A 13,641-nucleotide genomic window follows, 5' to 3' on the forward strand; every position below is an offset into this window, starting at 1 on the left:
TTTTATTCTTTAAAATAAAAATAAATAAATAAATAAAAAATAAAAATCTGTATGCCTTGTTTTTATGGAGAGAAAGCATATTTAACTTCATAGATTTTCTCCAAGAAATACTGGAATACTAGCCCAGTAGACTCTATTAGAACTAAGTACAAAGAACCACAAAGTCCTGATTCCTTTAATGCATTAAAAATGATGTAAGTGATACTAAGAACAGTCTTATAAAGTTACGGTGAACTCCTGGAATTGAAACAATTACAGAAACTAGGAAGAATATTTCAGCACAGAATTAGACAATAGATGGAAGATGCGCCATGCGTTGTAAACCTGAGGTCTGCAGTTCACGCTGGCAAAGCCTTACCCTCTCCATCCCAGTTTACCTGCACGACCCTCTGCCCTGGCACCTGTTTGCCCTAGTCAGCCACTCCCTTTGCTTCAGGCTGTACCTAGTGAGACAGTATATACATCGCCTGGTAAAACATCTTTTTAAAATGCCTTTTCACACTTTAAAGATCTGATGATGACACAAAGTCCTAGAAATCTGACTAAGCATGAGGCAGTTCAGTGCATCTTTGAAATTTCATTCAATAGGGATTAATTCATCTTGAAGTCGTGAGTCACAGACAACTAGATACAGTGCATAAAGAAAAAAACCGAGGAAGAGAAATCAATTGTTCTCCTATTTGAAATACAAGAGAGTACCTGTTATTTATATGACTGAAAAGGTGCTTTATAACCAATTTGTACTTCTAAGTACTAATTAAAATGTATGACAGATTATAAGCAGTTAAGAAGAGAAAAACAAAAACAGGCAACAATGAAGAATAATTATATTTCGTAAACCTACCGAAAATCGATATCCAGTAAAAGGCTTTTAAGGGTAGACTTCTTGTCACCAGATGCCGTCAACCCAATCAGCTCATGCAACCTGAAGCAATTAGTAAAGGCAAATTTAATGAGAAATTACAACTGCCATAGACAATAAGCAAACAAACAACAAAACCCACCAATGTTCTTCTGTGACCTCTGATATTTCAATGAAACCCTGAAGAGAATTCAGCAGGTGTAAGCAAGATTTCACTTTTGCAAATATTTTTAAAAGGACCAAACTTATCTGAAATGGAGAGGTCTAATATCATAGACAATTTATGTCTCAAATCAGAAAGCATCTCCTTTCGTACACCAGAAAGAAATCTCTTTAATGGGATACAGGCTGCAAATCTCACAAGAAAAGGAGCAGCCTTCCCACTTCCGGTGAATTCTCGGTGCTTCACACTGTACACCACACACAGTAAAAAAATACTCGACAAAGTTTTCCCACAGTTTAAACTGCACTAAAAGGAAATTTTTTTTAAACCTCAGAATATACCTTGGTGTTCCAACACAGAGTACCCTTCTGAAGCCCAGGGTAGAGACGAGGCCAACCAAGAACTGACAGGTCCTATCCGCAAACAAGTACTGGGCATTTGTCTTCTTGTTTTCCAGGGGGTAAAGCAGCTGGCTGGGCCTTCTTAGCTGGGAGACAGAAACGTCACCCACTAGCTGATGCTCTCGGTGCTCCCCCCAGTCGTCTGGAAGCAGCAGCCGCTGACAGCTTTGACAGAACTTTCTCTGAGTCAAGGGCAACTGGATGAACCTCAAGTACCTTCAAGACACAATGAAACACAGAGTCGGATATTTTAACTTTGTTGTTCTAAAAATAGTATATCTTTGCTATTTTTAGTATCCAAAAGAGTACTCATACTTCCTAAAGGGTACTGCACAAAAAAGCAAAGGTAAGAAAAATGTGTAGAATGTTGGCTAGAATTTATGTCCGGCTGTATAACTACAAAGTGGAAAAGAATCAGCAATTTTGTAAGAATTGAGATGCTTCAATTTAGTCACTGAATGAAGATCAATATCCGTTTACAATGTGAATATAATATATTACTCAAACAACTTAGTAGTAATGGCAACTACTATCACATTTAAATTTATTGACAAATCCATGTGTTCTAGTTCTGAAGTGTTAAACAGTCTGGCTCAGTTTTAAAACAGTCATTTTAAAATGAGAAATTAAGATCATTCTTCAAGTTCTTATGGCACACTTAGCAAGAAAAATTACCTACTAAAAGAAAGATGTTTCCACAGAGCTCCTCTGCACCTAGCCAAACTGATGGAGGCTGACGTACGTTCACCACTGAAATCCAGGACAATGTTCACAGCCATGAGACACTACCCAACAACGGCTTGGCTTCTTTAAGTCACCCTGACACCTCATTACAAAGCCACCATTTCTCTTTTCTCTTTTTTTTACTTTATTAGAGTTTTTGCTTTGTCTTATGTTTTGTTTGTTTGACACAAGGTCACGTTATATGCGGATGTAGCTAGTGGGAGGGTCTGGGTTAACTCTAGTGACACAAGCAAACATAAAAACTGTCGATTTTGTATATGTGACACTAGCTATAAAATCAGAGTAAGACCCCCTCCCCCCAAAAAAGAAAGCAGAGTAAGAACAGAAAAGAAAAATAAGCTCATTGAGGATCAAAATGTCTAGTAAATCCCAAACAGCTTCTCTTTTCTTTTTGTTCTGTTTTTATTTGTAGCGCTGGGGATAGAACCGTGAGGCTTTCTACTACTGAGCTATATTCCCACCCACTTTTGAGAAATTATCTCACTAGTTGCCCAGGCTGGCCTTGAATTTGCAATCTTCCCTTATTAGTCTCCTAAGTAACTGAGATTCCAGGTTTGCACCACCATGCCCAGCTTAAATCTAAGTATGCCGAATAGTGTACTACAAAGTCTTATAGTTTGGCAACAGTCCAAAAATTTCAGTGAGAACAAAATTGTGAAATGTAATATAAAAGCTGTAAACTTAACAAGGAATCAGGTTGAGCATTACCACTTTTCCTATCCAAGCACAGTTTTACTTCAAAGCACCCAAGGCCATGAATAAGACATTCCAAGTGGCTATAGCAAAAAATCAGCCACAGGGCCAGAAATTTAAATATTTCTATTTCTATAATGACTGATCTTTTGACAACTTTATCCATAGCTAGAAAGAAAGAGAAGAAGGCTATTAGGAGGAACCTCCTAGGAATTCAAAGTAAGAATATCAGGAGAACAAAGGACCCCTAGGACATGAAATGCAAGTGGGAAGAATCAACAGACACTTCAGCAACTGAAACACTGAATTTACTACTACTCCTGTTATCACTAAATGTTAAGGACTGAAAATGTCCACACCCAGCCTCAACAGAGTAACACAGACCAGATTTACCCTCCTGATCCTGAAAATAATCTTTAAATAGAAAAAATACATGAAACAATACTTTGAAGCTATCAGACAACTGGTTACCCAAAACAGTGGCCCCCGAGGGAAGGGAAGAGAGGAAGCCCTATCTGGCTAGGAAGGAGCACAGCTCAGCAAACTGATGAGATGGAGCAGTGCATGAGGGTCCTCAGCCACAGCTCCCGGACAGAGGCCTAGAGCACACCCAGAGTACACGGAGGGCAGAAACCTGCGCACCAAGAGCAGAGGGATGGGTGGGGAGGGGGCACACCCCAAGATCTGCAATGATTCCCTCACCGAACAAAAGCGGCTCTGTACTGCCTTCAGAATTGCAAGGTAAGCCTTCAGCAGCAGGTCACACACTTCCGCTCGAGGGTCGGCAAGCCTGGTAGACCACACCGGCTCCATCACACGACGCTGTTGTGACAGCCCAAAAGAAAACACAAACAACAGCAAAAGAACAGACAGAGCCAGAGGTGGCCTGTGGGCAGAGGTTTGCTAGAATATGTGCAAGAGCATCAAAACTACAACCAGGTACCTGAACAGGGTCCCAGAACTAAGCAAAGGAACACCACCCAGTATAGAACAAAGTAAAATTCAGACTGCCAGCATCCGATCACATATTTATTAGTAGGTAGGCAAAGAAACAGTAAAATGTGATCACGATGATGACAAAAAAACCCAAACCAACTAGAAATGACAGAAGAAAATGATGTAATTAGTAAAGAGAGACATTAAAGCCACTTAGTATAACTGCAGTCCATCTGCTCACGATAAAGGAACCATGCGTGTAGCACACATTTGTAATCCCAGCCACTCCAGAGGCTGAGGTAGAAGGATCCCAAGTTTGAACCCAGCCTGAATAACTTAAGGACTTGTCTCAGAATAAAAATAACAGCTGTGGATATAGCTCAGTTGGGTTCAATAAGAGAGAGGAGGAAGATGAAGAGGGGGAGGACAGTGAGGAAGATGAGCAGGTCTATGGGGATGAGGACGACAAGAAGGAGAAGCATGAACCTGTGAAGTAAAGACATGGAGGGCTGGGGTGGAGACCACTGACATTCTGTGCTGACTTGAGGCCTTGGCGGAGGGAGGATGGGAAGATGTAGGAGGGGAAATATGCAAGAAAAGGAGGGTCCACATCAAACCTATAAAGATTTTTTTTTTAATTGTCTGAGATGAAAACCACCACAGACAGGACTAAGGGCAGTTTTGAGACCACAGAAGAAAAGACCTATAAACCTGAAGGCATAGAACACCTGAAGCTATGCCAAGTGAAACACCAAGGCCTCGATATGTGTGAATGCAGTACCCCACATGGGGAAGAGGGACAGAAAATCTTCTGACAATATAATGGAGAAATTTTTCAAAATTACATCAAAGATCCAAAAAGCTAAGAACCACAAGCACAAGAAATATGAGGGGAAAGTAGATGCATTATCAAGTTTTCAAAATCAGTAATAAATAGAAAATCTGAGCTGGGCATGGGAGCACAGGCCTGGAATCCCAGCACTTGGGAGGCTGAGGCTGGAGGACTGCCGCAAGTTCGAGGTTAGCCTGAGTTCCACGGAGACTCTGTCTCAAAAAAAAGAAAGTAAGAAAAAAAAACCCAACCTTGTGTACTGAGGAACAAAGGAAAGACCAACATCAGGTTTCCCACTGAAAACAACACAAGAAGGCAGAGCAGAGCACTACCATATCTACACCGTTTCCCCAGTGATCTGAAAAGGGGTGGATGCTTCCACATGCGCTTACCTGCTAACAAAGAACGGGAAAAATAGATTACAAGAAAACTATAGCTCTATACACGTTATAAACACAAACTAAGTAGTAAAACAAAACCAGCAGCACATTAAAAAAAAGCACTGTGCCATGACTAACTACACTATCGTAGGACTGCAGGCTGCTCTGCTGACTCAATTCAACCAATGGTTTCACCATATTAATAGTTTAAAACAATCACCACACCCGATGCAGAAAAAAAGATGATTAAGATTCTTAAAACACAGGACCAGTCTTATAAAAGTCACCAAGCATGGCTAGAAGCATAACGATGAAAGACTGCCGCATAAAATGGGGACAAAGCTACGATGTGTACTTGTACTGTCTCAATACCAACCAGGGCTCCTAGCCAGCTTAGTAAGATGAGATAAAGAAATAAAAGGCATACATTAGAAAGGAAACCTTAAAACTTTTCTATTCACAGACAACATGATCATGCACAGATAAAGTCCTAAGGAAATCTTCAAAAGGAGCTGCTAGAAATAATAGTAAACTTACCATGACTTCAAAATTTTTAGAAAACATTACGCCAAACCAATTGTATTGTTATAGACTAGCAATAATCAGAAGCTGAAATTTAAAAAGAGTAAGATTTGAAATACCATTAAAACATATGACATACTTAATAGCTGGGCATAATGACATAAGCCTGGATTCTAGCACTTTGGCAGCCTAAGGCGCAAGAATTGCCAGTTTGAGCTTACAGTGGTCAGTTTAGCAACTTAGTGCAACTCTGTCTCAAAATAAAAAATAAAAAAAAGAGGTAGCTCTGTGTAAGGGCCCTGAGTTCAATCCAGACCCCCTATAACCCCAAAAAAGTGCTCCATCAAAGAAAATATGGATTTTAATGAACTAAAAAAGCGCCAAATTTTTAAAATACGGGTTTACTGATACAAAAAATAATTGCTGGACCTAGTGGTACATGCCTGTAACCCTACATACTCAGGAGACTGAGGCAGGAGGATCACAAGTTTTGGCTCAGCCTAGGCAACTTGGAGAAACTCTGCTCAAGATTTTTAAAATGTTTAAAGGGCTGGGGATGTATCTCAGTGCAAGACTCTGGTTCAGTCCCGAGTACTATGAAAACACAAAACAAAACAAAGAACACAATGACCCCAATAAACCAAGTATGGAAGCTGCTAGAATACCAAATTATTATTCTGAAAACTGGTTAAAAAGAATAGGGAGGGTGGTACCTCAGTGGTAGTGAGTGCTTAGCATGCATGAGGGCCTGGGTTCAATTTCCAACATGGTAAAAAAAATTTTAAAACAGGACAAAAAGGGAAAAATTAAATATTTATCCTGTCTCTTCCCCTATAAACTGTAACAAGGCAAGCCAACAGCCAGTGAAACAAAGTTCTTCCTTAGAGGAGAATTACTGCTCATAAATATTAAACAATCATTGGATTTTATAACCTTTTATAACCTGCAGGATATGATCATCAATTTCTGCTAAATTACTGGGCTAAAGGCTGATAAGGGAACTCTATAAGGACAGATCAGGCTGGCTAACACGCAAGCCATGATTAATCTCAACATCACAGAAAGGGAACAACCAGATGATAGCTACCTTTTGATGTTATCCAAACAGAAGTGAAGATACGAAGGTAAATTCTAAAGAATCAGCCAAAACAGCTGGCTATGGCTTCTTGTAGGGAGGGGAAATAGAGGTCTTAGTTGTTCTTTGTAAAACCTCACAGAATTATTCAGTTCTACTGTCACAGACAGATTTTTTAAATTGAAATATAATTCATGTACTGTACAACTCACCATTTAAAAACTTCAGTGGACGCTGGTATATTCACAAAGCTGTGCCCCACTGTAACATTCTAATTTCAAAACTGTTTCATTGCCTCAAAACAGAAGTCCCACCCCTTACCACAGGTGCCTCCCACCACCCTACCCGCCTCTACCCACTGCCAATCCATTGTCCATCCCCAGGGATCTGCTCATCCAGGACACTTCACATAGTGGAGTCTTGGTAGCCAAATATTGGTTTTGATTTAAATTATTTTGATTAGTAAGACTTCTGTATAAGAAATAAAAACTGCTTTGAAGTTCTACCAAACAGCAGATGAATGAAGAAACTACAGCCAAAAGGCTATCAATAAGGAACCAATAAAACCATTTAGCCACAGACTCTACACAAAACAACAGTTACAACCAGGAAGGTCCAGAGTCAGCAGAGAAGCAGCTGCAGAACAAGGACTTGGAGAACATGAGAATACAGACTAAGCCGGAAGACTCAGAAGTCTAGTTGACCAGGGTCACAAGAGCTGTAAACCAGGTTAGGAAGCTGTAAAGTAGGAGGACCTTGCACAATACCTGGGGAGATCCCCTGGAAGCCATTCTTCCCCTGACAGTACAGGCTGTGGTGGAGGAATGTGTGGAGCTCCAGAGAGGTCTGCACCGAGATTCCTGCTGCCTGTGCTGAGGGTCGGGGAGAGGATACTAAGTGGTTGTGGGGTCCCAGTGCGATGGGAGGCTGGAGAGAAAAAGCTACAAAAAATGGCTTCTGCCCCAGATGGTTCACTTGAGATGATAGTAAGAATTGCCTCCTCAGTATTCTATAGCCGTGACAAAGAGGAGGCCAAGGAGAGACAACAAAGAGACTGAGAAAAAGCAGCTGCTTTTGCTGCAGCACTAAGAGAAAACAGACCCTAAGTCTGATTCTCAGGGCCCCAAGAAGAACTCGACGACTGCATTCACCCGCTACAGCTGTTAAAAGCCAGGCCACCTCAAGAGGAACTGCCCTAAGAAGCCCCCTGGGTCATGCCCTGAATGCAAATAAGACCACTGGAGATTGGTCTGCCCTCTGAAGCAGAGGCCCCAGAGCTCAGACCCATCCTACCAGTTAGTTCAACAGGAATGAGGGGGCCTGGGGCATACTCTGCCTTCTTCCTCTGGCCAGAGTGTCATCTTCATGGAGGAGCCCTGGGTAATCATGACTATGGAGGAAAAAGAAAACAGCCTGTTGCTAAACACAGGTGCAAGTCTCTTGGTCCTTCTTTTTGATCCTGGCCTTCCTTCCAGCCGTCACACCTCAGTGAAGGGGCTGGGGATTTAGCTCAGTGGCAAAGTACCTGCCTGGCAAGTTCAAGGTCGTGAGTTCAGTTCCTGGTACCGGAGAAAAACCACACACACACAAAAAAAAAAAACACCTCAGTGAAAGGAGTCACTGGTGAGGAGGTAATACACTATTTCTCACAACCCTTAGGTTGTAACTACTTTTTAGATCTTTCTTGCGTATCTCTGTCTTCCTGAGAAACTCTGAAGATACCACCATGTATTACAGCAGCCGTTGATATTTTTCTACTAATCTGTCCATAACTCTGTAATGTTTGTATTGTTCCCATGCTATTTTGTAAATGGATGTATGTTTATTATTGTTTACTAAAAAAAAAAAAAAAAAAATAACAGTTACATTATACAAGGCAAGTAAGACTGATCCAAGAAAAATGGGTAAGAGAAGGCAGGAACCAGTACAGGCACAGTGATCTCAGGTTTTAGAGCCATGGGTTGTAAAATATTCTCTAAAACTAAAAATTCAAGTAAAAGGTATAAGCAATACTTAAAGGCATATTCTAATCCTGAAAAGAAACAATAAAATACAATCAGACAGTGATTACAAAGAAGGAAAACTGAAGGAAATGCTAAGTTCATCATTTCTCATTTTTTAGATAAATAAGATTAAGTGTGGTATAGAGAGTTACAAAGGCAATACTAGAACAAAAATAGAGGAAACACACATGAAAAAAGGAAACAGACACATAATGAAAGAGAAGAAAAAGAGCAACAAAAATGGAAAGCACAAAATAATACAGTAAAGCCAAGGCCAACCACATCTGTTACACTCATGATGAAACAAGCTAAACTCACCCATTAAAAGAAAGCAGGCAGACTGGATCACCAGACACCCTATCTCATCACAGCCAAGACCTTTTCACATGCAGTGTGCAGGATATAGAGGCATGACTGATAGTTGCTGTCACCCAAACAGAGGTTCTGGCAGGGTTCAACTGTCTGTCCAGGCACAAACCTGGTCCTATCCTGATGCTATCATGTCTTCAGTCAGTTTTGTGCCCCCTGGGATTATTATAGACAGCTAATTTACATAGAAATATCATAGCTAGTCAGACGGGGCTAGGCCCTTGAGGGAGTCAGTGCAGAGGATGAGAATACACTAGAGCTATGGCTGGAGGCACATCCATTGAAAGCCAGGCCTCAAGATAAAGACGGAATGAACAGGCCTATATGCCTTCCCAAGGGATAAGCAGTATACTGTAACTGGTATCACCTGGTCCAATGAAATCTAGACTACATAGACATCAGACACCCGGGAGTGGGGGAGACCAGGACCTCCTGACTCATCTCTTTAAAAATGGTCCTTGTTCTTTCTGTGTACACTTGCTACATGACATGCTTCCCGATTGGATCAACATTACCTAAGCAGCTATACTTGTAATCTTATTGGTTGATCATACTTCCATCCCACACTGTACCCACCTCATGACTTTGTATCCACCTGTTGAGAGTGCTCTATAAAACTTCCTCTGGAAAGTGGAGTCCACAGCAACCCACTCAGGCCCCCTCTCAGGACTGTCTTGCCCTCAATAAAATTTCCCATTCTCAACCTCAGGTGTTGCTTAGAATTCATTCTTCGATTTTAGGGAACACGAACTCAGGGTATCTGACAGCTACCACGTTGGGAGTTACATCTATTTCCCCAATATCATTCGAAGGTCCTATGTCAGGATGAGGATCGGTGGACAATTCACTGCCATCGCCCAGGGCTCAGTACTGAAACACTCAGCACACACACAGGGAGGCACAGCATGGAAGGTGTGTCATACATTTGATATCAGAAGCAAACAGTTTTGTGGAAGGAAGACTGCAATAATCTCAGGCTTTAAAAATCTAAGAAGGCAGATCCCACTGACACTGCAGTATGATCAAAAGCATCGCACACAGTGCCACGAGCTGCAGATGAAAGATGCCCAATCAGTAGGCAGAAAGGACAAAAGTTCAAAGCAAGGGTGTGCAGTAGGTGACTCCCCCATCACCAAGACTGAAGTTTAATTGTTTTTAAAAGGAGAAAAAGAACATTGCCAAACGAGCCTCCAGACACCTGATGTGTCTTTGAGCTTTTCAGTACTATGTTTCAAAACTGCCCTTCAGAAAGTTTTACTGTTAGTTCATTAACCTTTTCTTGACAAAGGTAAAGAGATCTATCTTATGCATATTTCTCACTTCAAAATCACAATTATTCAACTATACTGCTTTAAACTTAGTAGTCAGACACTAGGCTTTTTTACTTTGGTAGAAAGAACATTAGAACACGAAGCACTGAGGGTTACACTGCGCTCCCTCCTTATTTGTAGTTTCTGCACATACCCTGGGGGGACAGGAAATTCATTCTGCTGCATGGCTCAGCTTGATTCACAAATTGCAGGCTAGCGTTTTGAAATGTCATTTTTATTGATCTCCATTTGATGTTTCATTTGCCTTTCTTGGAGTACACAAATTATGTTTATGGCATTTCTCTAATAGCAGACCTTGAAAATCTAAGTTTAAATGAGCTCTGAAAAAAACATAACCAAATGAAATATCAGCTAAACAAAATTATCTGGATGTACATAAATTAACACTGATTCTAACATTCAAATTTGCCTTCTTTGAGTCTCCAGAGGTCACAACAAGGGTGAAAACAGCTATGTAATAGGAGGTTAACACCTTTCAGAGCGTAACAGGCAGCAAAAACTGTAAGAAAAAGCAGGTTCCAACCACAGAATGTAAATCTGCCAACTGAACACCTATGAAACATAAAGCACGGTTCAAAGAGCGAGACTAGAAAAATGAGTATCAAGCCCATTCTGTAAACTGGGAATCCGTACAGTGCGGCCAACCCCATGACAAAGACGGGGAACAGAGGTTAAGTTATCTAGCCAGCTACCATCATTCCTTCCTGACAACTTCAAAAACAGATTACACTACAAGAGGAAGTTTGCTTTACAGAATAAGTATGAAGGTTAAATGCAGTTTAATATTTTCAAATCAGCAGTACTTTAATACAGCTGTCTTAGTTACTTTTCTCATTGCTGAGACAAAATACCTGGCACGCCAAGTTAAAGGGGAAAGGTTTATTTAGCTCGCAGTTTGTGGCGGTTTCAGTCTGCAACTGCCTGGCTCCAAAGCTGTGTGGCATGTGGCGGAGGGCAACGGTTCACGGCGGAAGAAGATAGCAAAGTAACAAGAAGAAGGAAGGTGAGAGCAAGCCAAGCCTCTTTCTGTCCCTTATATCGTACCCAGTCTACCGGGCCTAGGGTGGTGCCAATCCAGTTGGTGGAGTGATTCAGCAACCCCCCACCCTGAATCCCAGCACTGGACCATGAATCAGTCACAAACTCCAGACTCAGCCACCTCTGAAAAACCCACAGTCCCACCACCATGTGAGGCTTTGCGGGGACATCTAGACACAAACTGTAACAACAGCTCACCTTTTTTAATACACCTAACTTATAAGTGAGCTGTATAAAGTAAAATTACCCACAATTTAGGAAGTAACTGCAATCTCGAGTAAAAGTACATCATCTTTAGATAGATTAATTCATTCACTGATTTATTTATTTTTGTTTTTTTGAGACCAGGTCTTGCTATGTCATTCAGCCTGGCCTTCAACACATATATACCCCAGGCTGGCCTTAAACTCATTGATACCCCTGCCTCAGCCTCCTAAGTGCTGGGATTACAGGCCTTAGATGGATTTATAAAGAAGAATTTAGTCTCAAACTGAAGACACTAAGAGAACAGGTAATTTACTAAATCTTTGGCTTTAAAAAGCCAACATTTCAATAGGTATCATCTTACAGTACTATAAACTTATAGAGGAATGACGTTTTAAAACTTTTACTTTATACAAAGCATATAAGGAAGCACAGGCGCATGCCTGTAATCCCAGCACCGGGGAGGCTGAGGCAGGAGGACTGATGCAAGTCTGAGTCAGCCTAGGGTACAAAGTGAGTTCAAGGCCAGCCTGAAATGCAGAGTGAAACCCTGTCTCAAAAAGACCAAAAAAAAAAAAAAAAAAAAAGCAAGCACGCAGTCTCTTATGCATCAAGGAAAGTAAGAAAGTAAAAAGACAACCTACAAAATGGGAGAAAATACTTGCAAATCACAAATCTGATGAGCATGCAAAATTCAGAACTCATAAAGGATTTCCGTGACTCAACAAAAAGTGACACAACCCAGTTAAAAGTAAACAAATGGGGCTGGGGATACAGATCAGTGGCATAGCACCTTCCTGGCAAGCACAAGGTCCTGAGTACCTCGTACCAAAAAAGGAAAAAAAAAAAAAAAAAAAAAAAAGTGAATGACTCGAATACATCCCTCCAAAGAAGATATGCAGATGGCCAAAGCACACATGAAAAGATGATCACCATCTTAGTAATTTGGGACCAAAAAAATCAAAACCTCAGTTTCATGCCAGTCTGGGCTGATTAGCAAGAATCTATCTCAAAAATAAACAAACAAACCATAACACATCATATCATACTTACTAGGACAGATACAGTAGAAATAATAAAGAGTCGGTGCTGGTGAGGCTCTGGTGAAACTCTTGCACACCGATGACAGGAATATTAAATGGGGCAGCCACTGTGCGAAAGCTTGGCAGCTTCTTTAAAAACTGAAGAGCCAGGCATGGAGGCACATGTCTGTAATCCCAGCACTTGGGAGGCTGGGGCAAGACGGTTGCTGTGAGGTTTTTTTGTTTTTGTTTTTTTTTTTTGTCTTTTTTGAGACAGGGTCTCGCTCTGCAGTTCAGGCTGGCCTTAAGCTCACTTTGTAGCCTAGGCTGGTCTCAAACTTACAGTGATCCTCCTGCCTCAGCCTCCCGAGTGCTGAGATTACAGGCGTGCGCCACCTTACCCGGCTGGTTGCTGTGAGTTCAAGGCCAACACGGGCTACATGCTGTCTCAAAAACAAACAAGCAAATAAACAAACAAACAAAAATCTAGGGCTGAGGATATAGCTCAGGAGCACAAGTGCCTGCCCAGCAAGCGCAAGGTCCTGAGTTCAATTCCCAGTACCAAAAAAAAAAAAAAAAAAAAAAAAAAATAGACGTCCAAAGAACCAAAAGTCCGAACTGTGGACTACACATGCAATGGAATATTGTATTACCCAGCCATAAAAAGAAATAAAATTTCTCACATGCTACAGCATGGATAAGCCTTGAAAATATTATGCTAAATGAAAGAAACCAGACATAAAAGCACAAACACTGTGTAATCCCTCTTATACAAGGTACCTAGAAGAGTCAAATTCACAGCAACTAAAAGTACATTTAGAGGTTACTGGGGTTTGGGGCAAGATACAATGAGGAGTTATTGCTCAATGCTGGCAGTTTCTGCTTGAAGTGACACAAAACTTTGGGAAATGGTGATAGTTGCCTAATGTTATGTATATAATTAATGCCACTGGATTATACATTTAAAAATTATTACAAAGGCGAGCTTTGGGGCTGGGGATTTAGCTCAGCGGCAAAGCGCCTGCCTGGCAAGCGCAAGGTCGTGAGTTCGGTTCCTGGTACCGGA

The 13,641-nt window shown here is 41.1% G+C and overlaps 1 protein-coding gene across 2 annotated transcripts in view; it reads right to left on the reverse strand.

Annotated features, from left to right (window-relative positions):
- The window catches only part of Zcchc4 (zinc finger, CCHC domain containing 4), a 52,282-nt gene that overhangs the window by 35,849 nt on the left and 2,792 nt on the right, over positions 1-13,641 (reverse strand). For both annotated transcript variants that reach the window (XM_013518061.1, XM_005392038.2), the window contains exons 4-5: positions 1,367-1,642; positions 845-925 (exon numbers count right to left, since the gene is read on the reverse strand). In XM_013518061.1, the coding sequence (XP_013373515.1) occupies positions 845-925; positions 1,367-1,642 (357 nt within the window). The remainder of the gene's footprint in view (positions 1-844; positions 926-1,366; positions 1,643-13,641) is intronic.

This window comes from Chinchilla lanigera, unplaced genomic scaffold (genome assembly GCF_000276665.1).
Source record: "Chinchilla lanigera isolate Chin_1 unplaced genomic scaffold, ChiLan1.0 scaffold00042, whole genome shotgun sequence".
Lineage (NCBI taxonomy): Eukaryota > Metazoa > Chordata > Mammalia > Rodentia > Chinchillidae > Chinchilla > Chinchilla lanigera.